General features: G+C 38.6%; 1 protein-coding gene across 2 annotated transcripts in view; it reads right to left on the bottom strand.

Moving 5' to 3' along the window:
- The window catches only part of pitrm1 (pitrilysin metallopeptidase 1), a 47,045-nt gene that overhangs the window by 9,301 nt on the left and 23,574 nt on the right, over positions 1 to 14,170 (bottom strand). For both annotated transcript variants that reach the window (XR_006928837.1, XM_046876697.1), the window contains exons 13-17: positions 11,024 to 11,158; positions 10,789 to 10,927; positions 8,131 to 8,247; positions 6,812 to 6,941; positions 2,108 to 2,228 (exon numbers count right to left, since the gene is read on the bottom strand). Coding sequence is in view for 1 of the 2 variants with exons in the window: in XM_046876697.1 (XP_046732653.1) it covers positions 2,108 to 2,228; positions 6,812 to 6,941; positions 8,131 to 8,247; positions 10,789 to 10,927; positions 11,024 to 11,158 (642 nt within the window). In the remaining variant the exon portion in view is untranslated. The remainder of the gene's footprint in view (positions 1 to 2,107; positions 2,229 to 6,811; positions 6,942 to 8,130; positions 8,248 to 10,788; positions 10,928 to 11,023; positions 11,159 to 14,170) is intronic.

Below are 14,170 nucleotides of genomic sequence, written 5' to 3'. Positions count from 1 at the left end.
CCACAAACATTTTATTAACATGGATGGGTTAAAACATTTATGGCATTTAGCTGAAAAGGTTTTTTGAACAACGCAAACTTGAAAAGGTGTTCGTAAAAAGGTGTGCCTTCGCCACAGATTTTTTTTTGGAAGTGCCATGGATATACATTTCCTGCATTGAACAGTATTATTTTTTCATATATAAATACATGAAATCAGTCCTGGAGCAATCCTGAAAAGTACTGGGTTGAAAGCTACATGTCTCATGAGTTTATATTTAAAATTTTGTGAAGATAATTCCTACAAACATTTATCTGAGACTAATGTCTGATAATTTTCTCTCTCCCCCTGTTTGAGAGCCACCTGCTAAACTCAGGTGGCCATTCATACTCTATTCATAGTCTGTATATAAATGAATGGCTGACCATTAAAGGCTTTTGTTATACATGTTTGGGGCTATTGATATTGATTTGCCATTCATATTGATGACCAGGTAGCCAGACAAGCTCTTGTTTTACAGTCATGACCATTTATATTGATGTCCGGCCATTCCAATCCCAACAATACACACACACACCCACACACACACACTTTTCAAGCATTTCTCTTATACAAACAAACGGGCAACAAAAACTATATAATTGTATAAAACTTTAAAAAGAGATAAATTGTAACTTACAGATGTAAAATAGACTAAGATTTTCCATATCCATGCAGATTTTCGAGTCTCTGTCTCTCCGCCCCAAGAATATTTTCCCCATCATTGCTTTGTGCAAATCTTTTTTGATTGTCCATTTTTTTCTTTGTTTTCTTTCTTTGTAAACAAAGCCCAGTTAGCACAAGCTAGAAACAGCTGTTTGAGCAGAACTGAGACCTGCATCCACTTCCTGGTCTGTCACTGTGCATGTGTGCTGCTTTGACCAGTAAGAGTTTGTAACGATTAATAAAACTAAAACTCACCCACATGGTGAATAAATACCTTCGATATATTGTTAGAATCCCACACTTATTGGCTACATTTTCCATCAATCATTTTGTTTCCATAATGCTGCTGGCTGGAAATAAAAGGTTTGAAGTTCAGGAAGAGGAAGGTCTTTACCCGTCGGTTAAAGACAGCCAGGGAGTCTGCTGTTCGGACATCTGGGAAGTTCATTTCACCACCTCGGTGTCAGAACATAGAAGAGCATTGAAGTATACTTACCTCTCATTCTGAGAGAAGGTGGTATCAGTAGTGCAATGCTGGAGGATCTCAGACAGCGTGGTGGAGTGCAAGGTGTGATAAGGTCTCTGAGGTAAGATGGTGCTGGTCCATTTTTGGCCTTGTAGGCAAGCATCAGTGTTTTAAATCTGATACGTGCAGCTACTGGAAGCCAGTGGAGGGAGCGCAGCAGTGAGAGAACTTGGGCAGGTTGAACACAAGTCATGCAGTAGCGTTTTGGTTCAAAAGAATTTGCACAAGCACTGCTGAGCAAGTGCATGGAAATTCTGACCACTACTGAAATATTATTAAGTATTGGGACAACTTGATTAACTCCTTGAAGGGACATGCTTTAGATTTAGAAGGCAGTATGAAAAAAAATCTCTGCTGCCTGTGGCCAAGATTACCATGTCATTAAACATTTTTATAAAGAGTTATAAAAAAAGAGTTATAAGAGTTTATAAGAGTTATAAAAAGACTGCAGGGAGTTGACCATAGATAGCACTATATATTTTGGGGATTATGTGGTAAATATAAATATTAAGTGTTGTATAAAATACTTGGGTACTGCGTTTGGGCTGGCAAACATTGATAGTGGTTCCTATTTTTCAGAAAGTTTTTGACAAAGCTCTCTGTTGGTCAGTCCCAAGAAAGGCTCAAAACCTGCTGGACAGATTATATTATACAGTTTGCTTGAAAGCAGGAGTTAGAATCTGTGACCATGAACAGAGATTTCTGGACTGACATCTTAGCAAAGAACATTTTTTAAATGTATAAATATTATGTTAATCAGTTTACCAGTCCTCGAAGAAAAAAAAAATAATAATTAATGTGGTATTCTGGATGCAAATACAGTTAAACTCTGTTGTAATCATTCAAAATAACGTTATAGCCGATTTCTAAAAAGAAATATTATTTTATTGTGTTTACCTGTTCAAACGTGTCAAGGTCAGTTGTGTCTGGTATGACCTGTGGAGTCACAGATATGCCACCTGTCTTCAACTCCATCTGCAGGGCCTGCTGCCTATAATCCAGGTTCCCACAGCCCAACCTGAAATTACAAAAACACAATAACTAAACTATAATTTCTGTAAATAATGACTTCTACATTACTTCAACACTGATACCCTGATTTCTTAAATTTACTCAAACTACATAATTACTAAAACAACTAAAGATTTAACAAAATTACTTTTTAAAACCCATTCTAAATAGGATTTAAATAATGAAAGTCTAACAAATGGTTCCATAATCAAGGACAGCCAGTATAAACTGCTCAGCCATAACATTAAAACAGTTAAACAGGTCACAGGTGACGTGAACTGATCATCTTGTTACAATGGCACCTGTCAAGGGGTGATATTATACTGTATTAAGCAGCAATTGAAGAGTCAGTTCAGTTGATGTGTTTAAAGCAGGAATGATAGGTAAGGGAAAAAATTGTGATATCCATATTACAAAAACAGCCTTCTTATCAAAACTTCCTGTGCACCTGTGGGCCATTCACCATTTATCAAGTGAAAGGTGGAGAAGCATCATGTGTCTAACATCCAGCAGCTCCGTGATGTCATTATGAAGGCGTGGAAGAGGATCCCAGCAACAACCTGTGCAGCGCTGGTGAATGATCCGTTTTAGAATATCATGTTGTAGGTACATGTTGGAATCCATGATTCCCTCAATGAACCACAGCTCCCCAGTACCAGCAGCATTCATACAGTCCCAGACCATGATGCTACCACCACAATGCTTGAATGTAGGCAAGACACAATTTTTTGGTAATACTTACCTGAGCGTCATCGCACATGCCATCTGAGCCAAACAAGTTTATCTTAGTTTCATCAGACCACAAGACATGGTTCCAGTAATTTATGCTCATGGACATGTTGTCTTCAGCAAACGGTTGCCTGGCTTTTTTGAGCCAGCTGCAAAAGAGGCTTCCTTCTGGGATGCCGGCCATGTAAACTGTGTAATTTCTGGGATGCCGGCCGTGTAAACGACCACCACAGGTATTGTTAGCCAACACGGTATCGGTGGAAATTGGGCTACTGTTGGCCGAAGGAGGAGAAGGAGTGGAGACGTCTACAGAGACAACAGGGAAAGGAGAAGTGTAGAAGAGTGGAGATTCAGGTTGGTACTAGGGAGGCACCGAAATGAAAATTCTTGGCCGAAACCGAAAAAGGAGGAAAGCAAGGGCAAAAACCGAAACACCGAAAGAAATTATGGCAATTATTATTACCATTGAATTAATGGCTATGACTGTGTACTAACCTTACTAAAATCAAGGCATTTCAATTGCATAAATTAATATTAAAGTCTCAAAGAATTAATTAATTACAAATTATGAAAATATTTATTTATAGCATTGCAACAATGCACAGGATAAAATTAATTAAAATTTAGTCTTAAATGTTTAACTTAAATGCACTCATGTGTATATTCAGCATAGCGATCGGATGTTTGGATTTCAAATTAAACCCGACATGGAGAAAGTTTTTGCAGATGAAATTTCGGCATTACGTGTTTTGCAAATCACTATCCGTGTGTCTTTCTCAGATATACTGAAATACAACCACACCGCAGACATGATGTTTTGTACAGGCACGTGCAGGCAGCGGTTTCTGTTTGCGTCATCACAACAAACTGTTTCGGCCGTGTTTTTTCGGTGATCAAAGTCTTTCGGCCGAAAACCGAAAATGCACTTTTGGGCCATTTTCATTTTCGGCCGAAAATTTTCGGTGGCCGAATATTTGGTGCATCCCTACTTTAAATGTTGGTACTATGACTGGTAAAAGGAGAGAGGTAGCTGATATGATGGAGTGTAGAAACGTAGATATGTTGTGTGTTCAGGAGACCAAGTGGAAAGGCAGTAAGGCCAGGAACATTGGAGGGGGGTGGGATCTGATAGGGTGATGAACGTAAAGCTTGAAGTTAAAAGAGTGACGATAAATCCTGACATCTATCCACACATGGGTTTTCTTACCACTGCTATGCAGATGACACTCAAGTCATCTTTAATTTCCCTCCCTCAGATACCACAGCTTCCGCTCAGATCTCGGCATGCTTGACAGACATATCTTCATGGATGAGTGCTCATCAATTAAAACTCAACACCAGCAAAACATTTTTCAATGGTACAAAATGCAGCTGCGTGACTTGTGTTCAATCTGCCCAAGTTCACCCATACCATCACACTGCTGTGCTCCCTTCACTGGCTTCGATTAGCTGCATGTATCAGATTCAAGACACAAATGCTTGCCTACAAGGCCAAAAATGGACCAGCACCATCTTACCTCAGAGATCTCATCACACCTCGCAGTCTGAGATCCTCCAGCACTACTCGACTGGTACCACCTTATCTCAGAATGAAAAGTAAGTATACTTCAAGGCTCTTCTCTGTTCTGGCACCAAGGTGGTGGAAAAAACTTCCCCTAGATGTCCGTACAGTGGAGTCCCTGGCTATCTTTAAGCGACAGTTGAAGACCTACCTCTTCCTGAAACGCTTAAATTAGGACTTTCCAAGTTTGCTTTTGTATAATTCAAGAGTTATAGTCTGATTTATATTAAGTTTGTTCTAGCGTACCAGTGTAGATTTATTCATTGCTAGAGATGCAATTCACTTTTGTACGTCGCTCTGGACAAGGGCGTTTGCTAAATGCCGCAAATGTAAATGTAAATAAATGTTATCAAGGCCTATGCTTCACAAGTGGGTTGTGAGATGGAAGAGAAGGAAAAATTCTGGAGTGAGTTAGATAAAGTGGAAGAAGGTGTACCTAGGAATGAACAATTGATGATTGGGGCAGACTTTAATGTGGAAGCGCAGATAGTGGTAGATGAAGAGTGAATAGTTGGTAGGACCAGATAGCATACCAGTAGAAGTGTAGAGATGTTTAAGAGAAATAGCAGTGGTTTTGGAAGGTGCATCTTAATGTGGGATTTTTTTCCACTGAGAGATATATGAATATAAATACACACACACACACACACACACACACACACACACACACATACATACACTTGCAATCAGAAATATTCAACCCCTACAGAGTTTTAAGGATTTATAAATAAAAATCTTTTCAAAGTGCAGGATTCTGCTTTGGATGGCTTCTTAATGAGTTTAATGATACATAAAATCAACACAGAAAATGTATGATGTAGCATTTGTGTGTAACAGTATATTTTGTTAAGATCGCCATGTCACAATTATTCAACCCCTATATAATATTGTTGTTTTTAAAGCTTTCTGACAGTTTTTATGGCCTCAAGTGGAGCTAAAACATCATTAAGCCTTTGGGAACTCTATAACGATCCTTTATTTGCTTCAGCTGTGATGCATATATAAACCCCGACCAAGGTGAGTTGCAATCATGGGAAAGACAAAGGAGCTTCCACAAAAGCTGAGAGAGGAGATTATTTCATCACATCTAAAGGGCCTTGGGTATAAGAAGATTTCCAAAACATTTAACATTCCAAGAGACAACATTGGGTGCATTATAAGGAAGTTTAAAACTTATGGGACAGCTGCAAACCTGCCTGGCCATGGAAAAAAGCTCACAATTTCATCAAGGGCCCTTAGCAACTTAGTCAGGACAGCTAAGAAAACCCCTGTGTGACTGCAAGACAGGATGACATGATGAAGGCTGGTACAAGTGCTTCAGTGGCAACTATAAGACGTGCACTGAATAATCAAGGACTTCATGGCCAGACCCCAAGACGCACTCCACTCTTGACCTCAAGGAACATCAGGAGTCGACTAGAATATGCCAGGAGGAATTTGGAAAAAAACTACAGAGTTCTGGGAGACAGTTCTATGGACTGATGAAACCAAACTGGAACTTTTTGGACATATGGACCAGCGGTATGTCTGGCGTGCAAAAGGTCAGGCTTATGACCAGAAGAATACCATCCCCACGGTCAAGCACGGAGGTGGGTCAATAATGATGTGGGGATGTTTTTCTGCGGCAGGAACTGGCAATCTTGATTGTGTACCCTGCATTATGGATTCATTTGGAAGGTCATTTTGAAGAAGAACGTGATGCCTTCTGTTCAAAATTAAAACCGTGGTGATCATTGGATCTTCCAGCAAGACAATGATCCCAAGCATACCAACCAAATCAAGCTTGGTTGGGGAAAAGATGATGGCGTGTCCTAGAGTGGCCTTCTCAGTCACCAGATTTAAATCCAATTAAAAATCTTTGATTGAGTTTGACAAAGGCAGTTGCAGCACAGAAGCCATCAAACATCACCGAGTTAGAGGCTTTTGCACATAAAGAATGGGCAAAGATTCCAATCGAGAGGTGTAAGAAGCTTGTCAGCACTTGTTAGAAGTTATAAAAACTAAAGGGCGCTCCACAAGGTACTGAAGCTGGGGGTTGAATAATACTGCACATGCTCATGTGTTACAAGACTTAAAATTTTCATTTGAACTTCAAAGTTAAGTCAACTTCTGTTGTCAAAATAACTCAAATATGTATCAATAAATATTGTTTGTTACTTCACGAGTTTTTTTTTCCATTTATTTTCATTATCTTTCATCAACATCACTGTATTGTCTATTGAGGTGAGGGGGTTGAATATTTCTGATTGCAAGTGTACATACATATTACTTTGTGTATGTATCACATATATAAGACTTACTTAGTGATAACATTGCAGAAGAGGGGAACATAGATTTTCAGGTCCTCTGAGAGAGTGTAGAGATTGCACATGGCCCTGAAATACACCATGCCATTAGTGGGCTGCTCACAGTACTGAACGGGCACTCCTCCTGAAAAATAGAAATAAAACACAATACTTCTGTTTGCTTTTTAAAAAAAAAAAAAGAAGACTATTTGCGTTTAGTGTTTTTAACTTAATTGCAAATACATTGCAAATACATACACATGAAATAAAAAATATATAGCTATGTGGTGCATTTGGTTTGCCCAAACATCAAAGGTGAGGCCTCCTTAATGAGCTAGTAATGGCATGTGCCCCTGATTACGCCCCATCAATGAAAATAACTAATGTGTCACTTTGAGCCACAGTGTACAAACATTTCCCGTTTGTGTATTATTAAACCCTGCTCTTCTTCTTTTTGCTTTTCCCATTAGGGGTCGCCACAGCGGATCATCAGTCTCCATACCGCCTTGTCCTCTACATCTGCCTCTTTCAAACCAACTACCTGCATGTCTTCCCTCACCACATCCATAAGCCTCCACCTAGGCCTTCCTGTTTTCCTCCTTCCTGGTGGCTCCATCCTCAGCATTCTCCTACCGATACACCTAATGTCCCTTCTCTGCACATGTCCAAACAATCTCAAGCTCGCCTTATTTCAATCCCAACAAAAACCTCAACATCTTCATCTCTGCTACCTCCTGTTCCACCTCCTGTCTTTTACTCAATGCCACTGTCTCTAATCCATACAACATCACAGGTCTCATCACAGTCCTATACACTTTTCCTTTCACTCTTGCAGATACTCTTCTCTCACAATTCACTCCTGCCACTCTTCTCCACCCACTCCACCCTGCCTGCAATCTTTTCTTCATTTCTCTAACACACTCTACATTACTTTGCACTGTTGACCCCAGGTACCTGAACTCCTCCACCTTCTCCACCTCTTCTCCCTGCAACATACTCATACATGTCCTGCACCACCCTCACATACTTCTCTGACACACCTGACTTCCTCATTAAATACAACTCCTCTCTCTGCATCTTGTCTAATGCAATTATCAAACCCTTCTTAAGGTTTCAAATATTTCTTAGCAATTTTGCATTATAGATACCTTGTGTCATACTGACCAAAATTGGTTTGAATCTGATAAACCCGGAGGAATAGTATTTATATGGGTATGTAATCTTGAAATTGTCTCTTAAGGGAACCAAAGATAAAGTACTATCCTATATGTCCATGAGATTTAGGCCCTAATTAAATGGATACAATTATAATAAAGGAACTGAACTGAAAATACCTGCAGTACCCATTTGCACAGATGTGTGAAGAATGGTGGGTTCAATATCGGATACCCTTAGGGCAGGTAAGCAGGATGCGTCCGTACTTTTGCTGTGTTCAGTGAGCAACTGTAAACCTGAAATTTAATAATATTTGAATGACAGAAAAAGCAAACAGACAGCATAACGCTATTATAAGAGATTCTGATTACCGTATTTTCCGGACTATAAGCTGCTACTTTTTTCCCATGCTTTGAACCCCATGGCTTAAACAATGAAGCGGCTAATTTATGGATTTTTCCTGGGTTTTTCCCAGTTTCACAAGCTTCAAGCAAAAAAACTGAGCCCCATAACATTAGACCAATGAAATTGCTGAACAGGTTTAGGTGAACCAATGAAACTCTTTATATTAAATCGCGCTCCCACTGAATCGCGCCACACCACATCATAAATATGGATGAGGTTCCTCTGACGTTTGACCTGCCGCTCACTCGGACTGTCTACAGGAAATGAGAATCATTCGTCACGCTGAAAACAACCGGGCATGAAAAAACACACTTCACCTGTGTTCTGAGCTGCACGGCATCGGGAGAAAAGGTTCAACCGAGGGTGATTTTTAAACGCACGACGATGCCAAAAGATAACCATGACTTTCTTGGTAGGCTACTGTTTAGATACAAGCCGTGTAACAGGAACTGTCTTTCGATAAAGCCTGTGTAAAGTTCATTTGTTTCAGTGTAAGCAGACAGGTGCGGCTTATTTATGTTCAAAATAAAAATCTTTGTCAAATTCACTGGGTGCGGCTTATATTTGGGTCGGCTTCATAGTCCGGAAATTATGGTAGGTGTTAAGTAAATGTTTCTCAAAATAAAATGAAATAGAATAAATGTAAATGTTACTGTTTCCAACTGATTTGCAAAAGACATAGCTAGCTTGCTTAGTCAGTCACATTAGAAAATAGAAAGCTTAAACAAAATTTCCACAGGACATGTAATATTGGAGTTGAATAAAGTTACATAAGAACTATAATCAACAAACAGGAATAAATCAATAAATAAAAATCTAATAAAGTATTTGCTGGGCAGCCTTGTTTATATTTTTATGGCACAGCTGTAGGGTTCACCTTAAAATTAAAAACCTTTTAAAATAGACGAAGCCCAATTCAGTTTAACATCTACAATATCAAATGCAGTTCGAAATACTATGAACACAATACAAACAAGTATTATGCAACATCCAGATGTGTATATTCTTGAGGGGTAAATATCATGTTTCCTAGTGGCACATTTATATAAAAAAAAACATAAAACTTTCAACAGAAAGCATATTTTGACCTGGACAAGCAATGCATATAAAATATGTAAGCATTAAAATATATCATTAAGCACAATTTGTCAACAAAAGAATGCATACAAGGAAAAGGATCTGAAGCGTGACTATCAATGTAATTCAAATATGGTAATGGTTAGGGTCTGATTTGTGACTGGTGGTTTGGAAAGATCAATTGGCACAATATTTCTCAAAATAGCCTGACACATCAAGACATGTAAATTGTAAATGCTGTGGTATCTGAAATAAAGATGTTAGGAGCATATCTCGTAAGGTGCTAGGTGGGGCCTTAATTGATCAGACTTGTTTGTCCATCACATACCAAAAATGATCATTTGAACTGAGATTTGGGAAATCTGGAAGTCGAGTAAAGACCTTGAACTTTCTATGTTCCTTAAACCATTCCTGAATAATGATCCATTTCTGAAGGCTCAAAAATAATTTATATGTGGCAAAGAGCATTAACACATTAACCTGCTAAAAAAATGGCAGTACTATTAAATAATAGTTACTTTGTGTCTAGGAAGTTGGTGCAGAATATTGTCCAAAGTATTCTATCATATTCATACTGACTATTTTATGAACTGCTCAGTAGTTCCTGGTTCCACACGGTCAACGAACTGTATAAGACTGTAGAAAGGACATTAGTCATAATCACTCTCGATATCACCCTAACGAGGATGGTTCCCCTTTTGAGTCTGGTTCCTCTTAAGATTTCTTACTAATACCATCTAAGGGAGTTTTTCCCTTGCCACACTTATTAGGGACTAAAACACATAATCCACTTAATTTTTTTTTCTACAATTTTTACATTCTGTAAAGCTGCTTTTAGACAATGTCTGTTGTGAAAAGTGCATTTAGCAGACACCCTTGTCCAGAGTGTGAGACCTGATGTTTTGGAGAATTTCTAACCCAGTTGTCTACCTATCACAATTTGACTCTTGTCAAAGTCACTCAGACCGTTAACTGGAACATTTTTCATCTTTTAACATAGAACCTTCTAGAACCTACTGTTTAATTTGTGCATAATATATACCCTTCACTGGCGACATTGTAAATGGGGTAATTTACAATATTCACATTTTTGTTACAGATACTGTAAATTTTGTGAATCATGCGTTATTCCTTAAACTGTCTAAAGTTTGTGTGTGTGTGTGTGTGTGTGTGTGTGTGTGTGTGTGTGTGTGTTTAAATAGTTGGTGAAAGGTATTGCACTTAATTGAGCTAATAAACTTTCCACTTGACATTGAGAAATTTGATAAATATTTGTGAGAAGGGGGTTAACATAAAACATACAGCAAAGCTCATTATATGTATCAAAGGCAAGTGCGCATAAATCATGTTAATACCTTTTTCATAGATGTCTTTAAAGTCAATTTTAGTCAGAGCTTGTACTTTTTGCTTTAGTTTTTCTTGTTCTGCTTTGTTCAGTTTCTCCATATACTGTTCATCTGGGCTCATGGACAATGTCAATCTGTGTGTGTTGGCCTGAAACACAAACAAACAATCAATCCATCCATCCATCCATCCATCCATCCATCCATCCATCCATCCATCCACGTGTCTTTAAAATTTGTTGATTACCTTAAAATAGTGCTGCAATTTGTCCTGTAGATAGCGAGGGTTGTCTTGCAGACACTGTCTGAATCTGGAGACATGCTCACTGATCTTCAGCAATTCCACTGGGTCTCCATCATGATTCCAGCAGGATGCAATATACTAGAAAGTGAAATATTCAAGAATATTGAAATTAAATTAAATAATGTACATAATATGAATGCAATTAGCAACACACACACCCACACACAGAACCCTCCACAATTATTGCCACCCCTGGTAGATGTGTTCTTGTGTGTTTTTTAAACAATATTGAACCACACTGCTAAAAGAATTAAAAATAAATACATCCTTTAATTATTGTACAATTATTCAGTGAAAAAAAAAATCCAAATTGATGGAAAAAAAAAATCTCTTATCTCGACCTCAGGTAACTCGACAACCCTATTAAGTCGACGTTTTTGAAGTGGAACCGCCAAATTCTCGCTTTGTCCAAGCATTTTTTTTTAATGGTTATGTCGAATTTTTTATGTCGCCGAACCCTAATATCTCGAGCACAAGGGGGGGAAAATTTGCTAAATTTGTTATCTCGATCGGCACTGTGCAGAAGAACTCGCAAAAGTGGCTGAAAAATCAAGCCTTACAGATACAGATACAATACAGGTGTTGTATTGTATACTAGTGAATCTCTGCTGTTAGTTAGTGCACAAATGCCTTTTGTTGTTAAATGTTATGCGATGAACGGGAGGCGAAAGCGGCGCTCGGTAGGAGCACAGCGCGGCGCTTGATAGGAGCGCGTGGGATGAGCAGCAAAAGCATAGAATTAACAACGGCATGATCGGGGGGAATCCGCGATGCGCTTTGGAAAGAAAATCGCAGCCGTTGAGAGAGTGCCGGTGGGAAGGCACGTGATACCGGGATACGCATGAGCGATAACGATAACGGACAGTGAGAGTGTGGAAGTTTAAATAGGAGCTGGTGATGATGCTAAACAAGCACCATATGTGCGCGATTGAAGCCGGGAGCTTCAGAGAAAGCGGCCGAGAAAGCACACCGAAGGGGGCGTGGCAGGTGGATTCCTGACAGTTAACAAACATGTACTGTATGTACATTTTTATAGCATGCCTTCATCAAACAAATCGGCGCAACGCTGTTGTGTAAAAAACCCCTCCAAAAACACGTGCATGCACATTCTCATTTATTAACGCACATCATGTACATAAAGAAATTTCAAGCACGTTAATATATTGCCGCCATATTGATTTTCAATTTATCTCGATCATCGGTTATCTCGATGCTTTTTTGCAACCCCCTAGGACATTGACATAACCGGGTTCCACTGTGTGTGTGTGTGTGTATATATATATATATATATATATATATATATATATATATATATATATATATATATATATATATACATATATATACATACATATACATACATACATACATACATACACACACACACACATATACACACACATATACACACAGCAGGGAAAAAAAGTATTTGACATCAGCATTTTTATCAGTAAGGGGATTTCTAAATGGGCTATTGACACAAAATTTCCACCAGATGTAGCCATCAAGCCAAATATTACATTCATACAAAGAAATCAGAACATTTAAGTATACAAGTTGAGTCATAATAAATAAAGTGAAATGACACAGGGAATAAGTATTGAACACACTTTATTAAATATTTTGTAGAAAAGCCTTTGTTGGTGATTACAGCTTCTAGACGCCTCTTGTATGGAGAGACCAGTCGTCTGCATTGATCAGGAGTGATTCTGGCCCATTCTTCCACACAAATGGTCTTTAAATCTTGAAGGTTCCTTGTGCCTCTTTTATGAACTTTGATCTCCAGTTCTCTCCATAGATTTTCTATGGGATTTAGGTCAGGTGATTGACTTTAAGCAACTTGATTTTCTTTCTTTGAAACCACTTCATTGTTTTCTTGTGCCTTGTGATCATCGTCTTGCTGAAATGTCCACCCTCTTTTAATTTTCAGCTTTCTGGTAGATGGCAGCAGATTTTTATCCAGAATGTCCCAGTACATTTCTCCAGTTATCCTGCCTTTAATAATATGAAGTCTGCCAGTACCCCTTGCTGAAAAGCAGCCCCAAACAATGATGCTTCCACCCCCAAACTTAACTGGTGGTATGGTGTTCTCGGGGTGGTGGGCAGTGCCATTTCTTCTCCAAACATGGTGTGTAGAATGACTGCCAAAAAGTTCAATTTTGCTTTCATCTGACCATACTATAGTCTCCCAATAATCCACAGGCTTTTCCAAATGCTCTTTCGCAATCTTTAACCGAGCCTCAACATGCTTTTTGTTCAGCAGTGGAGTCTTGCGTGGTGAGCGTACATGGATGCCATGGCGGTTCAGTGCATTGCTTATAGTTTTCTTTGAAACAACAGTACCTGCTGATGCAAGGTCTTCCTGAAGTTCTACCCGAGTGGTTCTTGGCTCTTGGTGAATTCTCCTGATTATTCTTTGGACTTCTTGGACAGGGATCTTATGTGGCCGGTTTATGGTGAACTGATGCTCTTTCCATTTCCGGATAATGGCCCCCACAGTGCTCACAGAAACATTTAGCATTCTGGAAATGCGCCTATAACCATTCCCATCTAAATGCTTTTCAACGATAAGATTACGAAGATCTTGAGAGAGTTCTTTGCTTTTACCCATCATGAAGTCTTTCCTGTGTGCCTCCTAGGTAATGAGAAGTCTTTATAGGCCATCCATTAGGACTAAAGCAGCTGATATCAATTAGTACTGATAGGGGGCAGGGTTTCTCTCTCAATACTGACAGATTTCAGGTGATCTCCTGGCTTTCTATGCCATTTTGCACCTTGTTATCTTCATGTGTTCAATACTTATTCCCTGTGTCATTTCACTTTATTTATTATGACTCAACTTGTATACATAAATGTTCTGATTTCTTTGTATGAATTCAATATTTGGCTTGTTGGCTACATCTGGTGGATCAATAGCCCACTTAGAAATCCCCTTACTGATAAAAATGCTGATGTGTCAAATACCTATTTTCCCCGCTGTATGTATGTATGTATGTATGTATGTATATATATATATATATATATATATATATATATATATATATATATATATATATATATATATACACAGTTGTGTTCAAAATTATTCAA

Source organism: Silurus meridionalis, chromosome 20 (genome assembly GCF_014805685.1).
Source record: "Silurus meridionalis isolate SWU-2019-XX chromosome 20, ASM1480568v1, whole genome shotgun sequence".
Classification (NCBI taxonomy): domain Eukaryota; kingdom Metazoa; phylum Chordata; class Actinopteri; order Siluriformes; family Siluridae; genus Silurus; species Silurus meridionalis.
The sequence above is the reverse complement of the archived record's forward strand: the minus strand, read 5'-3'. Positions and strand labels throughout refer to the sequence as shown.